The sequence below is a fragment of the Callospermophilus lateralis genome, chromosome 11 (genome assembly GCF_048772815.1).
Source record: "Callospermophilus lateralis isolate mCalLat2 chromosome 11, mCalLat2.hap1, whole genome shotgun sequence".
Classification (NCBI taxonomy): Eukaryota; Metazoa; Chordata; class Mammalia; order Rodentia; family Sciuridae; genus Callospermophilus; species Callospermophilus lateralis.
In genome coordinates this window covers 41644365-41661143 of record NC_135315.1, presented here as the reverse complement: position 1 = coordinate 41661143, position 16779 = coordinate 41644365, and the positions used below count along the sequence as shown (strand labels likewise).

The window sequence follows — 16779 nt, the reverse complement described above, 5'->3', positions numbered from 1 at the left end:
AGCTACTTCCGGCGATCTCCCTGGCGCAAAGGCTTCTGGGTTGTGTAGGCAGTATTTCCCAGTAGGCTCTGTGGGATGTGCGAGGCCAAGTGCTTCCGGTGTTAGGTAGTGACGCTATGGTAAACAGATCTTGTAGCCGTGGCAGCAGCCGAGGGGAGCGAGTTACGTACGGAGTGCTGTTAACTGGAGGAAGAAGCTGCCTGCCAACGTCACCCTCGGCCGCAGAGCGCCGGCAGGTAAGAAGTGATTTGGGGTTGGGGTACGCAGGCGGACCTGGGGCTAGAGGAATCTGACAGGCCCCCGCCTTAAGAAAAGGCAGACCCGGGCGGAAAGGAACGTGGGAATTCCGCCAGACTCTTAGGGAGTGGTTTCACACCCAGGTGACGCCTGAAGCGTGGCCCGTTGATAGCCGCAGGGAACTGAGGCTCGGAAACCGCGCGGGGTTTAGGTAGAGAAGACCGCTAGTTCCTTCGCCCGGGCCTTTTCTGACTTTCTGTCCAGTGCCTCTTCCACAGCCCATTGGTGGAGCCCGTAGGTAGTGCCTAGCGTGGACCTGGGAGGGCCCGGACGCGGGGACAGCGTATCACCGCCCTCATCCTTAGGGAGCTCAGTCCCAGGTCTCTGATGTTCCTCAGATACTCAGACACGTGTGTGGTGTGAGTTGTGAAATACGATAGCCCTCCGTGAAGCTTCTCTCTATCCCTTATTCCATCTCACCCATCTCTTCAAACTATCCCCTCCAATCATACATTGGTTCAAGCCAGATTTATGGGAATCATGCCTTTTTCACTCCCTTTATTCACTTCCTTACTCTCTTATCAGATCAGCTTAGAAAACATCTCAACTCAGAACACTTGTCTTCAGCTGCAAGCTTTGGTTTTTGCAGTAGCCTTCTATTTCCACAGACATTCATTCCACAAACATTAACTGAGTGCCAATTATGTGTAGGCACCATGCTAGGTGCTAGGGTGACAGTGAGGAATCAGGTAAGCATGACCCTGCTCTTTTGTTTCCTCCAGTCCAGTCTCCAGACTGAGTCAGAGTGATCTTCTTCAACGAAAATGTCACTTTGTTGAGAAACCACCAGGTGCCAAGCTCATTACTGCAGCTTTTGGAGCCTTTCATGATCCAGCCCTGGTTTCCCTCTCTGGCTTCATATTGATCCATTCTGTCTCTTGCTCACTGTTTTGATCACACTAGTCTTTCAGTTCTTGGAACATGTTGGATTTTTTGTAGCCTCAGGATGTTCTCATATGCTTTTTCTTCTTAGATTGCCTCCCTCCTGCCTTCATCTCACAAACTTTGACATCCTTTAGGTCTCAGTTTAAAAATCACTTTTTTAGAAAGCTTTTGTTGACATCCCTGTGCTCCACACTATGTCCTGCTGCATCTTCACATAGCACCATGTGCTTTTCCTCACACTGTTACCATAATTTGTGATTAGTGCACTTTCTGTCCAGAGACAGCTCTTTATCCCCAGAGCAGGGACTTAGGAGTTTCTGGATAAATGCTCTGTCTCAGGTAAGGTAGTGGAAGTTGAAGTGTTTGTTTGCTCTATCAAGTTATGTGGCTCTTTCTGGAGCATCTGGTCTGATTGATTACCTGGGTAACTGTTAAGTACTTCGACTAGATGTGTAAAGAGAACAAGCAGGAAGACAGATTTAAGGAAGCTTTGAATGATTAAAACATTTAAAAAGAAAGAATCAACTCACTTTAGTTGATTCCAGTGCGGCCAAAGGCCAGAGTCAAATATAGACAGCCCAAAGACATGTATTAGTTAGCTCACACAGTGTTGTGGCAACAGTAGGACTTAATTCTTTTTTATTTCTTTATTTTTTGGTGCTGGGGATTGAACTCAGGGTCTTGCACATGCTGGGCATGCGCTTTGCCCCTGAGAGGCATTTCCAGCCCAAGGGACTTAATTCTTTCCAAACATTGCTCTTCCTATGGCACACCTGTTTCTGATAGCCACTCTCTGACTTCATCCCATTCGGAAACAAACCTCTTACAAAGCTGAAAGGGAAACAGGTGCAGCATGGGGAGATGGGAGCAGAGGAAAGGGGTGGTACAGGGACAGGTGATGATAGTCTTTGGAACACCTGGGTTTTGGAATGGGCCTAGAGCCAATGACTAGAACTAATTAGCATTTCCTCCTTTTCTTTCTTTCTTTCTTTCTTTTTTTTTTTTTGTGATGTTGAGAATGGAACCTAGGGCCCCACATCTGCTAGACAGGTGCTCTACCACTGGGCTAGTCTACCATCACTTCCCTTTTTGAACAGAGCATGCACATTTCACTTATTTTTAGTATTTAAAAGATTATTTTTTGAGCCAGAATGAGGGTGAGTTTCCAGTTTCCTTCTCGGAACTGAGGCATCCTTTCAGTGACGTTGTACCTGTGTCCATGCTGCCTTCTCTGCTTGGAATGCCTTTCCCTGGCCTCCTTACTTGGTACGTTCTTGCTGATACTTTATTCTTTTTTGTGTTTTCTGCTAGGAAGAGACTGACCCAACTTTGGTTCCCATTTCGGGCAACGGTATAGTGACTTGCATCATACATTTTGGGTAATATTCTTACTCATAGCTTATTTTTTTTTAACCCTTTTAATTTACCCAGATTTAAAAAAATTTGCTTTTGATGTTATTCCACAAACAACACAAAACATGTATTTGAAAAGCCTTTTTTGCTACATAAATGGGGATATATAAATATGTTTATGGCTCATAACAGTCCCGATGTCACTCAAGTTAACTGCTCTGTTCTCTTCTTGTTCTGTAGTGATATTTCGGTAAAGCACTTAACAGCATAATTTTTCAGTTTACCTGTCTATCTTCCTCCAGCTGAACTATGTGCTCCTCCAGGGCAGGCACCATGTTGCATTCAGCTTTGTACCCCCAGCATCTAGCAGTCTTGGCATGTAGTAGGCACTCAAGAAATGTGTGTTGAATGAACGATGCCTGTGACAAGCAACTGGACTTTATTCTTTCCTGACCCTTGCTCCTATGGCACACCTCTTCTGCCACTGTCACCCCTTCAGAACAGAACTTCTCTAGGGAACCTGGAAGGGAAACAGGTGAGGCTGAGAGGTGGAGACAGTGGGATTGGGGATTCTTTGGAACATCAGGGGTTTTGGCATTAGTGTCTGGGGGCAGGAGTGGGCTAGGGCGGGCAGCAGGTATTTCCTTAGTGGCTGAGAAGTGATTGGGTACTGGGCCTGGTTTCTCTGTAGCTATGGCCAAGGACATCCTGGGTGAAGCAGGGCTGCACTTTGATGAGCTGAACAAGTTGCGGGTGTTGGACCCCGAGGTAACCCAGCAGACCATAGAGCTCAAGGAAGAGTGCAAGGAGTTTGTGGACAGTGAGTATCACTTGGGGAGACACAGTACTATTCATCTTTGAGCAGCACCCCACTGTAGGATTTGTAGCCCCACTCTTTCTCCTGGTTGCAAGAATGGTCCTGGCTTTGAATCTCCATGTACCTGCTGTCATTATTATTTAAAAAAAAGAAAATTTTAAAAAAATTTTCATCTGGTGCCAAGGATTGAACCCAGTGCCTCACACATGCTAGGCAAGTGCTCTACCAACGAGCCCCAGCCCACTGCTGTCTTCTTATACTTGTCATGTCATCCTGTATTGAGCACATTGGGAGAGGAGGGTGTTTTCTGACATGCCATCTGTGATTTTTTTTTTTTTTTTTTTTGCTCTTAAAAACCTTAATCTTCATGGGGCAGAACCAGGGCTTTGGGGTGGGAAATGGGAATTATGCATTATTTGATTTCTTGATAGAAAGTGTTCTCAGTGGTAGGCGATCCATTATTTGGAGTGAGAGGTGCTAACTGAAGTCTCTAGAGGCAGCTCAACAGACTTAATGAAGTTATGTTTGAGCTAGAGATTTTAGAATCTCCTGTCCCAGCAGCCAAGCAAGCCCAGTGCTGATGAAGAGAGCCAGATTAGCTGGAGCAAGGGATTTCTGAGCCTCTGGACCTCCCTATGCTGTGAAGAGAGTTTAGCTGGTGAAAGTTGCTTGGGTTTCATTGCCAGTCTGTGGTTGCTATGTGCATGCTATTGTCTCACCTCTTTTTTCCCCTAGTAAAATGGGGTTCCAGCATACCAAGGATGTTGAAATAAGTGAGTGGGAGATTAAATACTTAAATGCTGTGAGCTCTTTACTTGGCTCTGATTATTGGTGGGAAGGTCCCACCCCACCATTGACTGAAATCTAGGGTATGTGTGGCTAGTCCAGTGGTAGCACTGGTGTTCTGAAACAGTTTTTTTGTAAATTGTGCTTTGTGCTTCTTGTCACTCCTGGGGAATTGGGTCCTCCAGGTGGACCACCAGGAGCCTGCTGCCTTTGTAGCCTGAAGTAGCAGCAGGTGGCTGGCTTGGTGGTAACTCAAGGTCTAGGTATTCCCTGGTCCAACTCTGGGCCCCTGGCCACCTTTCTCTAGGTTCAGACCAAGGGTGGGAGACTTGCACCAGTAGGCACCAAACTGTTTTTGACATAGATTAAAAGGGGCATTCAGCTCTGCCCTCACTGCTTCAGGGGAGTGCTGAGAGAGAGTGATGGTGCTGAGAAAATAAGATATTTTTTGTTCTTTCTCCAAAAGAAATTGGCCAGTTTCAGAAAATAGTTGGTGGTCTAATTGAGCTTGTTGACCAACTTGCAAAAGAAGCAGAAAATGAAAAAATGAAGGTAAGCTTAGCATGCTTCTGGCCTGGCCCAGGGCACTGATTCTCTACTCTCTTAATCTCTGCTCTCTTTATTTTTGGGGAGAATGAGTGGGTTCTTTTAATCATAATAAGATTCTTTAAAAATTGTTTATTCTTCTTACACATGACGGTAGAATGTATTTTGACATATCATGTTACATGGTGTATAACTTCCCATTCTTGTGGTTGTACACAATGTGGAGTTACACTGATTGTGTATTCATATATGAACATAGGAAAGTTATGTCCAGTTCATTCTTTCTTATTGCCATCTCCCCTCCCTTCCCTTCATTTCCCTTTGTCTAATCTAGTGAACTCCACCCCCCACTCTTAATTACTGTCTGCACATCAGAGAGAACATTTGGTCTTTGGTTTTTTGGGATTGGCTTATTTCACTCAGCATAATGGTCTCCAGTTCCATCCATTTACTGTTAAATGCCATAATTTCATTCTTATGGCTGAGTAATATTCCATTGTGTATATGTACCACATTTTCTATATCCATTCATCTGTTGAAGGGCACTTAGGTTGGTTCCATAGCTTAGCTATTATGGATTGAGCTGCTACAAACCTTGATGTGGCCATATCACTAGAGAATGCTGATTTTAAGTCCTTTTGGGTATATGCCAAGGAATGGGATAACAGAGCCAAATGGTGGTCCCATTCCAAGTCAAAACAAGATTTTTGTAACAATTTAGGGTCCAGTTAACCTGAGCTTATATGTCAGGATACTTTTATTACTTTGATCTTCACATCAGTACTGAGTTGTTTGTTTTTTTTAAAATTTTTTTTTTTGTAGTTGTATATGGACAGAATGCCTTTTTATTTTTATGTGGTACTAAGGCTCAAACCCAGTGCCTCATGCATGCTAGGCGAGCGCTCTACCACTGAGCTACAGCCCCAGCCCCAGGTTTTATCTTATATACATGGAAAAATGAAGACTTACATGGTACAGATAACTTAAAGGGCATGAGGCTGAAGGGCACTACCAGCCAGCCATTCAGTACCTGCAGGCAGGGCTCTGGGAAGAGCTCTGGACTTGCCTCCTAGCTATAGGCCAGTTCTCCCCAGGCACTCTGATTGGTAGGTTAATCATCTTTCTGGCTTATCCCCAAGCCCTGGTGTGCCACTTTCTTTTCCCCTCTGGGCACTGAAATAACTCCTGATGGCCCACCCCTATTTTGAGGACTTCCTGCTATAGATTTTTTAATGAAGCCACAAACTTTGGTGATTCTGTTTCTTAGGCCATTGGTGCTCGGAACTTGCTCAAATCCATAGCAAAGCAGAGAGAAGCCCAACAGCAGCAACTTCAAGCACTGATAGCAGAAAAGAAAATGCAGCTAGAAAGGTAAGAAGCCATGATGTGAAGCAGGTTCTTCATTCCACTTAGATTCTATTTTCCTTCTTGATCATCTTCATTATCATTTCCCCAGGAATAGCATTGCACTAGTCAACCCGATTTGAAGAATTTTTAAAAATTACATTTGGCTGGGGATGTGGCTCAAGCAGTAGCACGCTCGCCTTGCATGCGTGTGGCCCGGATTCGATCCTCAGCACCACATACAAAGATATTGTGTCTGCCAATAACTAAAAAATAAATAAATATTAAAATTTAAAAAAAAATTACATTTTATGGGAAGAAAACAGAAAATTGGTTTTATAACAAACATCCTTGACCAGGTTTGAGTATGAAAATTCGGATAGCAAGGGGCCAGTTGGCTGGCTCCCAGAGGTAACTTTGTTAGGGGTGGAGTTTTTTTGGTTGTTTTTGGTAGTTGTAGATGGATAGCATGCCTTTTATTTTTATTTTTAAAATATTTATTTAGTTGTAGATGAACACACAGTATCTTTATTTATTTTCATGTGGTGCTGAGGATCGAATCCAGTGTGCCTCACACATGTGAGGCAAGCGCTTTATCACTGAGCTAAAGCCTCAGTCCCGCCTTTTATTTTTTAAATAGCTTTATTTTATTCATTTTTATAAGGTACTGAGGATTGAACCCAGTGTTTTACATGTGCTAGGCAAGCACTCTACCACTGAGCCACAACCCTGCCTTTATTTTCATCTGTTATTAAGGATCAAACCCAGGGCCTCACACATGTGAAGCAAGTGCTCCCCATGAGCCACAACCCAGCCCTGGAGATTTCCTATGGGTAGGACTTTGCCTGTTTGTTTTTTCTTTCTTATCCTAACTTCATTCTGAACTCACCATTTCTTAGAATCATTTAAACCTCTGTAGTCTTCTCTGGAAGACTTAAGTCTGTAGTTTATTTCATCTTTTTCAGGGCTTCTAATAATTTTGTTTTTCAGGTATCGGGTTGAATATGAAGCTTTGTGTAAAGTAGAAGCAGAACAAAATGAATTTATTGACCAATTTATTTTTCAGAAATGAACTGAAAATTTCATTTTATACCAGGAAGGCAAAAAAGCCCCAAACCAAAAAACCTCTGTACCATTCCAGTGACTTGACTAATGATCTACGTCATGACAGTGTGCAAGGAATACAGCCCTCTGAAGGCAGTAATGCAGTCCAGGGGTAGGACTGGAATGAGTGAGTGAACAGCTACTGCCAGTGGCCATGCTGGGCAGGTTCTCACCTCTTACATTCTTAGTAGGAATGAAGCAGTCTGTAAACTTTGATCTTCTTTTTTGTAAACTTACAAAGCTTTGGGAAGAAAAAGCAATAAACTATTGTTTTCAAATAGCTTAGTTGCCTTTTTCCCCCCTTGTGGTTTGCAGTGTGCTTCACCCCTTGTGAGAGAACCCTGGATGCTCAATTCCCAGTCCACAAAACACATTAGGCAGTGGTCAGCAGCTGCCTTTATTTGGACCAGTCTCACCAGAGTCAGTACCAACAGTCAGACCAGTACGACTTGTGAACAAAAAAAAGACAAAAAGAGTTGACCAGGACTTTTCATTTACCCTCTTTAGTGTTGGCCTCAAGTAGATTTAGAGAAACCTGATGGAATGTTGAGCATTAATGTGAAGAGACCTGACATGCACATATTGGGCTTGTCACACCCAACTATCCCCAGCCCTAAACAGGGTGGGAATGACCATACTGTATTAGGAAGAATGAAGCTGTCCATTAGGGAGCACACTTCCAGAACAGTCCTTAGATTCCAGACTTCAGAATGAAGGGAACTGTCCCAGGTGGTCTTTAAAAATATACATGTCTAAGATTTGGAAATAAGATGAACAAGGTGACTTAAAATCTCTTGGGATGACCTGTTTAAGAAACAAACACCTTCCAGTCTAACCGGTTTGACAAATCATGCTGAGGCTGAACCTTAGGAAAACTCAGTTTAAACCTCTTCTGCATAATATTTTCCTTTTTTTTCTCCCAGGGGTAGAGGTAGGGCCAAGAAAACATGGTTTTTAATGAATATTAAAGAGGCACAATTTCTGATTTGAATGGTCTGAAACACTCCACTATTTTTGGATTGATGATTGATAGGCTACAGTGAATCATGAGTCAAAGGTTCAGTCATGTGTATATGCTGTGGGTCAGATGCCTCATGAGTGAGTCAAGGAGGCCATGTTTTGAGGGAGCTTACTCAGTTTCTGGTCTGATCCTGCTCTTATAAATCCTGCAATGGAACTTGGGCACATGATAAGGTATTTGGCACGACTTTTCAACGACAGCCCACTCTCCTTTGCCCCCCACCCCTGCTGATGGATCTGTTCATCCCTTTGACGTGGCTCCTGCCACCATCTTGCTCTTAAGTACTGCTGTTTGTGTTTCAAATGCTACTGAAGACATGGGTTCAGAGTAGTTTTTCTTGTATTGGGTCAAAAGGGGCAACTGCCCCGTGAATGTCTCTTCCTGGGTCAATGATTGTTTCCCTCATTTTTTCTTTCTTTTCTCCTCACGGTAGGGGTTCTTCAACATGAACAACAGAAGTATGAAGGGAACGATAAAGTAGGGGGCATAGATGGCCATGAGGGTTATTCGTTCATGGAAACTCTCAGGACCTACTCCTTTGAAACCACTGGCTTTGGAGAAATCCCCAAATAGAAATGTGGAGAGAATTGGAATTAATGTTGTCAGGGTGTGAACTGAGTAGATGATTGCAGGCATACGGATCCACTTGCAATTTCCTGAAGCAAAGAAAGAGAAAAGGATGGTTAGATCTGTGTATGGCTTCTGGGACGTCTGAGATGTTCTTTGCCCTATCTCTGCTGGCCTGTTCCCTTTTTGTGCTTTTCTCCAGGTAGAAACTCAGAAAAAAAATGGAAAACTGGATGTTACACTATCCAACACATAAACTTAGTTGAGAGCTAGGACCCTAGCCACTGACTTGCCAGAGAAATCAAGAGTGAGGGTCAGAATATAACTCAGCAGAACTCTAGGATAGTAAAACTCCCATTACCCGTTTGGTCTAAAATGCAAAAGGAGGTACATCCCTGTCCCAGCACCCGCCTGTGAAGTCATCATATATAGGCAAGAGGCCTGCAGTTGGATCCACTGCCTCTGGTAAACTCCAGTAGGCACTTTCAGCTGTATGAGCTTAGTTACTAAGGACAGAGGTATGGCCTCTTATTTATAAGGGCATTAATTATACAAGAACATGTAAGAATAATTTTTAAATGAGAAGTTAAGCCTTTTATGAATTCACTTGATGCTACTGCTTGTAGGTCAGTATGATACTATTCAAAGTAGGGCAGTAAAGCCAATGGTTGAGAGACTCAATGGTGGGGTCAGGGGATGACAAATTCAATCTTTAAATGTAATGGGAGAGATTTCCAGATAACTGAAGTAGCCATGTGCCTCAGTTGACCAGATGGTCTGAGCCAAATTAATGTCCCTTTACCAGTTCATCCTGATTGCTTCCACCAGATCCTATGAGGCCCTTGTGCAAACTTCAGGGACTATGCCCCTCTATCTTGGAGATACTTTCTCAAAAAATTTCTGGGGCTTGTTTTCTGAGAAAAAAGGAGATTTTTCCCACCATTTACCAACCTTTGAAGAAGGCATATGTTGCAGCGGGAAAGAAGGGCAGCTGAAACAAAAGCTCACAAAACACGAAGGACTGGAACCACACTGGGGTGCTCTGTATCAGAGGGTCTTTGAACTCTTCAGCATACCAAGCCAGCAGGTTTCTGAGCTGAAAACAAGATGATAATCATGGGGAATTACAGCACCTGGCTTGGTCAGGTTCAGCATCTTCAGGTCATTTAGGGATAACTGGTAGTCTTTTACTGTCCAGTCCTTTTGGTGGCAGGTGGCATACCAGCTGGCTTCTGTATCATAGTCCAGCTCTAACTCAAATGTTACCCTCTCTGCGAAGTTTTCCCTCAACTCTTCCAGTCCCTTCTTTATGCTACCCAGAATTTGAGAATTCTATAACAACACAAGTTCAGATTATGTTGCCCACTGTCAAGAGCAACAGACAGCTGACACACAGTAGGCTCTCAGGATGTTTGCTAAAGGAAAATGACATTTCTGCTGACATCCTTTTTTGTAAGGAAACAAGAAATGTGAAAATCATCCTGACATTTTTCCTTTCACAATAACTGTACACCCAACTCCAAAGGCCAGATTCCCTCAATGCAGAAATAAGTTGAGGGGCTGGGGATGTGGCTCAAGCAGTAGCGCGCTCGCCTGGCATCCGTGCGGCCTGGGTTTGATCCTCAGCACCACATACAAACAAAGATGTTGTGTCCGCCGAAAACTAAAAAATAAATATTAAAAATTCTCTCACTAAAAAAAAAAAAAAAAAAAGAAAGAAATAAGTTGAATTTCTATTTCTTTTTTGGTGGAGGAAGGTAGTTGTGAGAGGGAAGAGGATAAATCTAACCTATGTAGAGATGTAAATTTGGATACTTTAATATCACAAGTAAGTTCCTCTTTGTTTTTAACTTTAGCCCCCCTCCCCAATTTTTTTTTTCTTTGAGAAGACCAGTAGGATATTTGTAGATTAATGAACTGCCCCAAACCATATAGCTGCTAGGTTGTCAAGGCTTGACTTAGTGGTCTCAGCTCTAGTTTGGGCCCCACCCAAACTAGAAAATACCCTTATAATCAAATAAGGGGAAGCACATCCATGCTGAAGTGGCCATAGACAGAAGAAGGAAGCAGTAGAGTTTGAGATGCCTACTGTGTTTTACAGGAACCTAAAGCCTAGAGGCTTGGGTTTACTACCAAGGTCTATCACAGTTAGCTTCCAGGAGGTGGCACTGTCTCAACACATGTTTCAAAGCCAAACAGTATCTTGATATTATGAATGAAGGCAACTCTATCAACCGGGCACTGTCTGCAATCCCAGCAACTTGGAAGACCAAGGCAGGAGGACTACAAATTTGAGACCAGCCTCAGCAACTCAGCAAGACCCTGTCTCAAAATAAAAATGGCTGAGGATGTAGCCGGGTGGTTCAATCCCCAGAACCTCTCCTGCCCGCCACCTCCCAAAATATAAAGCAACTCTGAGGTTAAAAATTTTATCTTACATTAGAAAATTCAAGGACCTTTCTCCTGTTAATGTTTAATCAAAAGATAAAGGTTCACTATTATGAAATAGAGGTAAACATCCAGAAACAAATATTCTGTTGGCACAATATTAATTTCAGAAAGGTTCTGTCTGTTGACCAGTCTATTGACCAATGATCTCTTGTCTGTTCTTAATGTGAACTCTGAATTCATGGCAAGGTAGTGCCCTCTGCCACCTCCTAAGCACTTTCAGGATAGTAATGTGGTAGGAAAACTCTAAAGGAGTAAGTTTTTGCTCCTCTTCAGGGCTCTGTTTCCTTATCTGTAAAATGAGCAAGTTGAACTAAGTGATTTAAAAATAAATCTAAAAACAAAAAAATCATAAAAGTATCAGGGAAAACTATGTGCTTCAAAATATTTACTGCATTATGTACAACTATGATGCACTAGTAAAAAACGTGGGAAAAAAAGGAAAGCAAAAAAAAAAAATTTACTGCAGCGGCATGTGGTGACACATGCATGTAATCCTAGTGACTTGGGAGGCTAAAGCAAGAGGATTGCAAGTTTGAATCTCAGCAACTTAGCAAGGTCCTGTCCAAACAAAAGCAACAACAAAACCAAACCCCAACAACCACCAACCGAAACAACAAAAAATACACAATCTAAGGCTCAATCCCCAGTATTACAAAAACAAAACAAAGATTTAGCACAGAACTTGAAAGGCATTCTGGTCCACTTGAACTTTATCTTCGATTCACCTATTTCATAAATCAAGGTAGGCTTGTTAGGGTACTGGGCTGCAGGGTGAGATTAACAAAATTTAAAAATCTCGTCACTTGGGGCTGGGGTTATGGCTCAGCAGTAGAGCGCTTGCTTAGCACATGTGAGGCCTTGGGTTCGATCCTTAGCACCACCTAAAAATAAATAAAATAAAGGTATTGTGTCCAACTAGAACTAAAAAATAAATATTAAAAAAAAATCTAGTCACTTCACTCTCCTAATAATTAGGAACCACTGCACATAGGCACAAACCAACCACCTGATGTCATAACATGAGCTGAACAAAGGGTAGGCAGAAGAAAAGACCCAGGCCCCTGGCAGAGTGGCATGGAGCATGGGAGCCAGAGGCAGAGCTCTTGGCTAAGTCCTGGCTCTGGACAAGACCCTTAATGTACTCTTTATTTCCCCATTGATAAAATAGGGCCAATCTTACTGTGGCAACACATGTCATCTTTAGAACAATTGCTAGCTAAAATTACTTGACTGGATGTAATTAATATATATCTGGGGATGTTCAAGTTAATTCTAATAAAAATCTTGGCATGGCATTTTTCAAGTGCGGTGGCGCATGCCTGTAATCTCAGAGGCTTGGGAGGCTGAGACAGGAGGTTCGTGAGTTCAAAGCCAGCCTCAGCAACGGCAAGGTGCTAAGCAACTCAGCGAGACCCTGTTTCTAAAGAAAATACAAAACAGGGCTGGGGATGTGGCTCAGTGGCTGAGTGTCCTTGAGTTTGATCCCTGGTAACCCCCCTCCCCCCCAAAAAAATCTTGGCATGCAACTAACTGGTCATTAATAATTACATATTACTTAAGATCCCTCTCCCCAAAAGAATGTGATAAAATTGTTTCCATTTGGGCTGGGGCTGGGGCTCAGCAGTGGAGCGCTCGCCTAGCATGTGCAAGGCGCTGGGTTCCATCCTCAGCACCACATAAAAATAAATAAAATAAAGGTGTTGTGTCCAACTACAACTAAAGAAAATATTTTTAAAAATTGTTTCCATTTATAGCTGACTTACATTTGACTCAAGTCATCACTGATACCCATGAAAATTCACCGGGCTGGGCTGTAGCTCAGCAGTAGTGTACTTGTCTAGCAGGTTTGAGGCCCTGGGTTTCAGCCCTAGCACCACAAAAAGATTCATGGGTCCTGCACTCATGGCTTTCTAAGCCAAAGTTTGCTGTGAAATCTTGTATTTCTCTAATTCTGAACAAGGACAGACACCTACCTGTTTTTATTTTAACAGAAACATTTTATCTAGCTGCAAAGGATACTACAAATGCTTCCCATGTGTTAACCAATACAAATTCTTCTACTGTTTCATAATAAAAAAGGAGTTTTTCCAAGTGATTTGATTGAAACCAACAAGAAATAATTACATAGTTTCTAGCCAGATCCAATCTGCATTGGTTATTAGCCTTTTCAAATCTTTTTATTTTTGATGCTGGGTATCAAGCCCAGGGCCTTGTACATGCAAGGCTGTGGTTACTTGGTTTTTAGTTTACCACTGAGCTAAACTCCCAGATCCAAAGCGGAGTATATTCTGCCCAACCAAAGACATACATTTAAATGGGGTCTTCATGATGCTGGGCACATTTTAGTAGTATTTTGTAAGTGGTGAGCAAGGATGGGGAATGGCAGAAAGGATAAACCACAGGCTCCTAAGTCAGGAATGGCTATGTGGAGTAACATGTCAATTTCCAAGTATTTAAGGGACCTATTATATCGAAAAACTATAAATAGGCAGCTGGCCTGAATTGTGGCCACACAGGTTTCAAAAACCATAGATATGGCAATACAAGTAACCTCATAAAAGTAAGACAGAGGTAGATTTGACCAAATAAAAGTAAATGGCAATGGGGTGATCTGAAGAAGAGATTAACGTGGTGTGGCCACAAAATGAGGAACACCATTCTCCCATGGAACCTCGGGAAGGAACCAGCGCTAATGACATCCTTTAAGATTCATTTTGAACTTCTAACCTCCAGAACTGTGAAAGAATAAATCTGAAAGGAAACAGTTTGTGATTATTTGTTCAAGTAGCAGTAGGAAATTACAAGGTATGCACATGTGGGGATCAAATTCAGGGTCTCATGTGTACTAGGTGAGTGCTGTACCATCAAGCTCCATCCCTAAACTTACAACTTATGTATGTTTGAGCTTATAATTTAAACTCCTATTTAAAAGTAGAGGCTACAGGTCCCTGACTCACCCTCTTGGCTAGTTTCTGAAGAACGGAGTAACCAGAGTGTAGCACAATGCTCTTGCTACATACCCGCCTCGCTTTTCCCATGGAAATGAGGTCAGAAGTCTTCCCAGTTATGCTTAGTTCTAAAAGCGAGCAAAAAGGAGACTTATGGGAGTTGGTATACTTTTGCATTCTAACCTTTTTGGGAGGGTTTGACCCCGGAAAAGTTGACTCTTCTAGGAAATACAGGGCACATGCAATTTTGTGTACACTACTGCAAGCTCATGGAGTTCAGATTAAGAATTGCTTTGCAGGGACTGGAGTTGTGGCTCAGTAGAGCACTTGCCTAGTATGTGTGAGATACTGGGTTCGATCCTTAGTACCACATAAAAATAAATAAAGGTTAAAAAAGAAAAAAAAAAAAAACAAAGCTGCTTTACAAACTGGGCATGGCAGCACACACCTGTAATCCCAGCAACTAAGGAGGCTGAGGCAGGATCATCACAAGTTGGAGGTCAGTCTCAGTAATTTAGTAAGCCTGTCTCAAAGAAAGGACTGGGCATGTAGTTCTTAGGTAAAGCATGCCTGAATTCAAACCCCAAATCTCCAGCACCAAAGACAACTAGTTGATCTGCAGAGAAAAAGCAGTTCAGGAGAAAGTGAGGCAAAAATCAAATCTTTAGGTGGCGAATGGTGGCACATGCCTGTAATCCCAGTGACTTTGGAGGCAGGAGGATCTCAAGTCTAAAGTCTTAAGCAGGGATAGGTGGGTGGAGAGAGGAGGACTGGGAATTGTAGCTCAGAGGTAGAATGCTCCTGGAAAGGAAAGGAAAAATCAAGTGTTTGGGTAGTGGAGTCAGTCTTGCCCAGTTCTATCAGAAGTTTGGAGAAACACAGAATTGAGGGTAGGAATTTCGTAGAAGGAGGTTACATGGCCAAGATAAAGGAAAAACAAAACAAAAACTCAGATAAGAAAACAAACCAAAAAAACCAAGTGTAGCTCTGAATACTTTAAAAGCAAAAAAAGCTCTCCAATAGCCAGGAAAGGGGGGGAAAGGGGGGAGGGGCAGGGATGTGACATTTCACTCAGGTGATCATTCTTACTCAAACCTAAGTATAATGGCAGTGTGAAAGGTGTTGATAATTTATTTACTGTTTTGTTTTTTTTTTTTGTATTTGGGATTTAACTCAGGGGGACTTGACCACTGAGCCTCTTCCCCAACTCTATTTTGTATTTAAAGACAGGGTCTCACTGAGTTGCTTAGTGCCTCACCATTGCTGAGGTTGGCTTTGAACTCATGATCCTCCTGCCTCAGCCTCCAGAACCGCTGAGATGACAGGCGTGCGCCAATGCCCTTGGCTGGTAATTTATTTATTCTTGAGCTTGGTTTTTTTTTTTTTTTTTTTTTTTTTTGGTATTGGAAATTGAATCCAAGGGCGCTTTACCATTGAGCTACATTCCTTGCCCCTTTTTATTATCTATTTTGAGGCAGGGTCGCTGAGTCGCTTAGGGCCTCGCTAAATTACAGAGGCTGGTTTTGAACTCCCGATTCTCCTAACTCAGCCTCCGGAGCCGCTGCGATTACAGGCGAGCGCCACCGCGCTTGGCAAGAAAACCACAACTTTGAATCCAACATGTGATGAGAGTGGTTCATTCAAACTACTTCCCTCAAACATGACAACTGACCACAGGTGAAACTGTGCAGCATTACACATACTCAGGGAACAAACAAAACGTTTGTACCTTGCAATGTGGGAGAAGGGACTGGGGCAGATGAACAAAAAGCCAGGAAGACGCAGAATGGAAGTTAGGTAAGAAGTGCGCCGGTCACTGGCAGGTCCCAAGGAAGGCGGGAGGGAGAAACGTGCCAGAGGAGGTTCTTTTGGTTATTTTTTGGTGTTGGGGTGTGTGTGTGTATGTCTGCCGGGGATTGAACTCAGGGACCCTCGACTGAGCCACCTTCCCAGCCCTATTTTGCATTTTATTTAGAGACAGGGTCTCCCAGAGTTGCTTAGCGCCTTGCCATTGCTGAGGCTGGCTTTGAACTCGCGATCCTCCAGCCTCAGCCTCCCGAGCCTCTGGGATTACAGGCGTGCGCCACCGCGCCCGGCCAGAAGAGGTTCTATGGGACACCAGGGGACACCCACAACGCACCGAGGTGTCTCGAACTCGAGGGGCCAGCGGGCGGGGAACCACGGGACGCTCCTCACCTTGACCGAGTATAATTGTCGCGGCAGCACCACCTGCAGGTCCAAAAACAGGGTGATGGGGATGTGGGAGAGAAAGTAGAAGCCCAGCAGAAAGTCAAGGCTGCGCTTGACGATCATAGTCCCCTTACTGTGGACGGGCCGGGGGCCGAGGTTCTCTGGGTCCGGACCCGCAGACCTGGGAAGAAGGCCCGCGCCGTGCAGCGGCGGAGGGATCCCGGGCCGCAGCGGTCGCTCCGCCCCCTTGAAGGGCATTCCGACTGTTCTCATTGGCTGGTGGAGAAGCAGGAGAGGCGCGCCTACAGGAAGCGGGACTCTCTGCGGTGTGCTATTGGCTTCTCTGCGTATAGCTTGAGAGAAGGCGCCCCGCAGACGGTTTCCATTGGTTGCCGGGAGCGCCGCGTGAGAGGGGCGGGGCTCTTGCCCAACACCTAAGTGGGCGCGCGGGAGTCTGGTTGCCAGGAGAC

At 43.7% G+C, this 16779-nt stretch overlaps 2 protein-coding genes across 7 annotated transcripts; one reads left to right on the top strand and one right to left on the bottom strand.

The window, feature by feature from the left end:
- Positions 1 to 91: 91 nt before the first annotated feature.
- Positions 92 to 7412, top strand: Ift20 (intraflagellar transport 20). Of its 6 annotated transcripts, none has more exons than XM_076870197.1 (7): positions 92 to 236; positions 2494 to 2561; positions 3035 to 3070; positions 3227 to 3355; positions 4605 to 4690; positions 5952 to 6055; positions 7095 to 7412. In XM_076870197.1, exons 4-7 carry the CDS (start codon positions 3229 to 3231, stop codon positions 7246 to 7248), a joined length of 471 nt encoding a protein of 156 aa, XP_076726312.1. In that variant the 5' UTR covers positions 92 to 236; positions 2494 to 2561; positions 3035 to 3070; positions 3227 to 3228; the 3' UTR covers positions 7249 to 7412. The 6 variants fall into 6 exon arrangements, with proteins under 6 accessions (XP_076726312.1, XP_076726309.1, XP_076726311.1 ...); XM_076870194.1 differs by having other exon boundaries at positions 2838 to 3070; XM_076870196.1 differs by lacking the exon at positions 2494 to 2561 and adding an exon at positions 2333 to 2448 and having other exon boundaries at positions 2838 to 3070.
- On the bottom strand, positions 7067 to 16523 carry Tmem97 (transmembrane protein 97). The gene is made up of 3 exons (XM_076870193.1): positions 16316 to 16523; positions 9672 to 9816; positions 7067 to 8809 (listed from the first exon to the last, which is right to left on the bottom strand). The coding sequence occupies exons 1-3, from the start codon at positions 16430 to 16432 to the stop codon at positions 8556 to 8558; spliced, it is 516 nt and encodes a 171-aa protein (XP_076726308.1). The 5' UTR covers positions 16433 to 16523; the 3' UTR covers positions 7067 to 8555.
- Positions 16524 to 16779: the final 256 nt, after the last annotated feature.

Coding starts and splice junctions, on each gene's coding strand:
- Ift20 (XM_076870198.1), top strand. CDS start 3,229: ATGGCCAAGGACATCCTGGGTGAAGCAGGGCTGCACTTTGATGAGCTG. Junction 4,691..5,951: donor CAGAAAATGAAAAAATGAAG/GTAAGCTTAGCA, acceptor TCTGTTTCTTAG/GCCATTGGTGCTCGGAACTT. Junction 6,056..7,094: donor AAGAAAATGCAGCTAGAAAG/GTAAGAAGCCAT, acceptor TTTATTTTTCAG/AAATGAACTGAAAATTTCAT.
- Tmem97 (XM_076870193.1), bottom strand. CDS start 16,432: ATGATCGTCAAGCGCAGCCTTGACTTTCTGCTGGGCTTCTACTTTCTC. Junction 9,817..16,315: donor GACAATTATACTCGGTCAAG/GTGAGGAGCGTC, acceptor TCTTGTTTTCAG/CTCAGAAACCTGCTGGCTTG. Junction 8,810..9,671: donor AACATATGCCTTCTTCAAAG/GTTGGTAAATGG, acceptor TCTTTGCTTCAG/GAAATTGCAAGTGGATCCGT.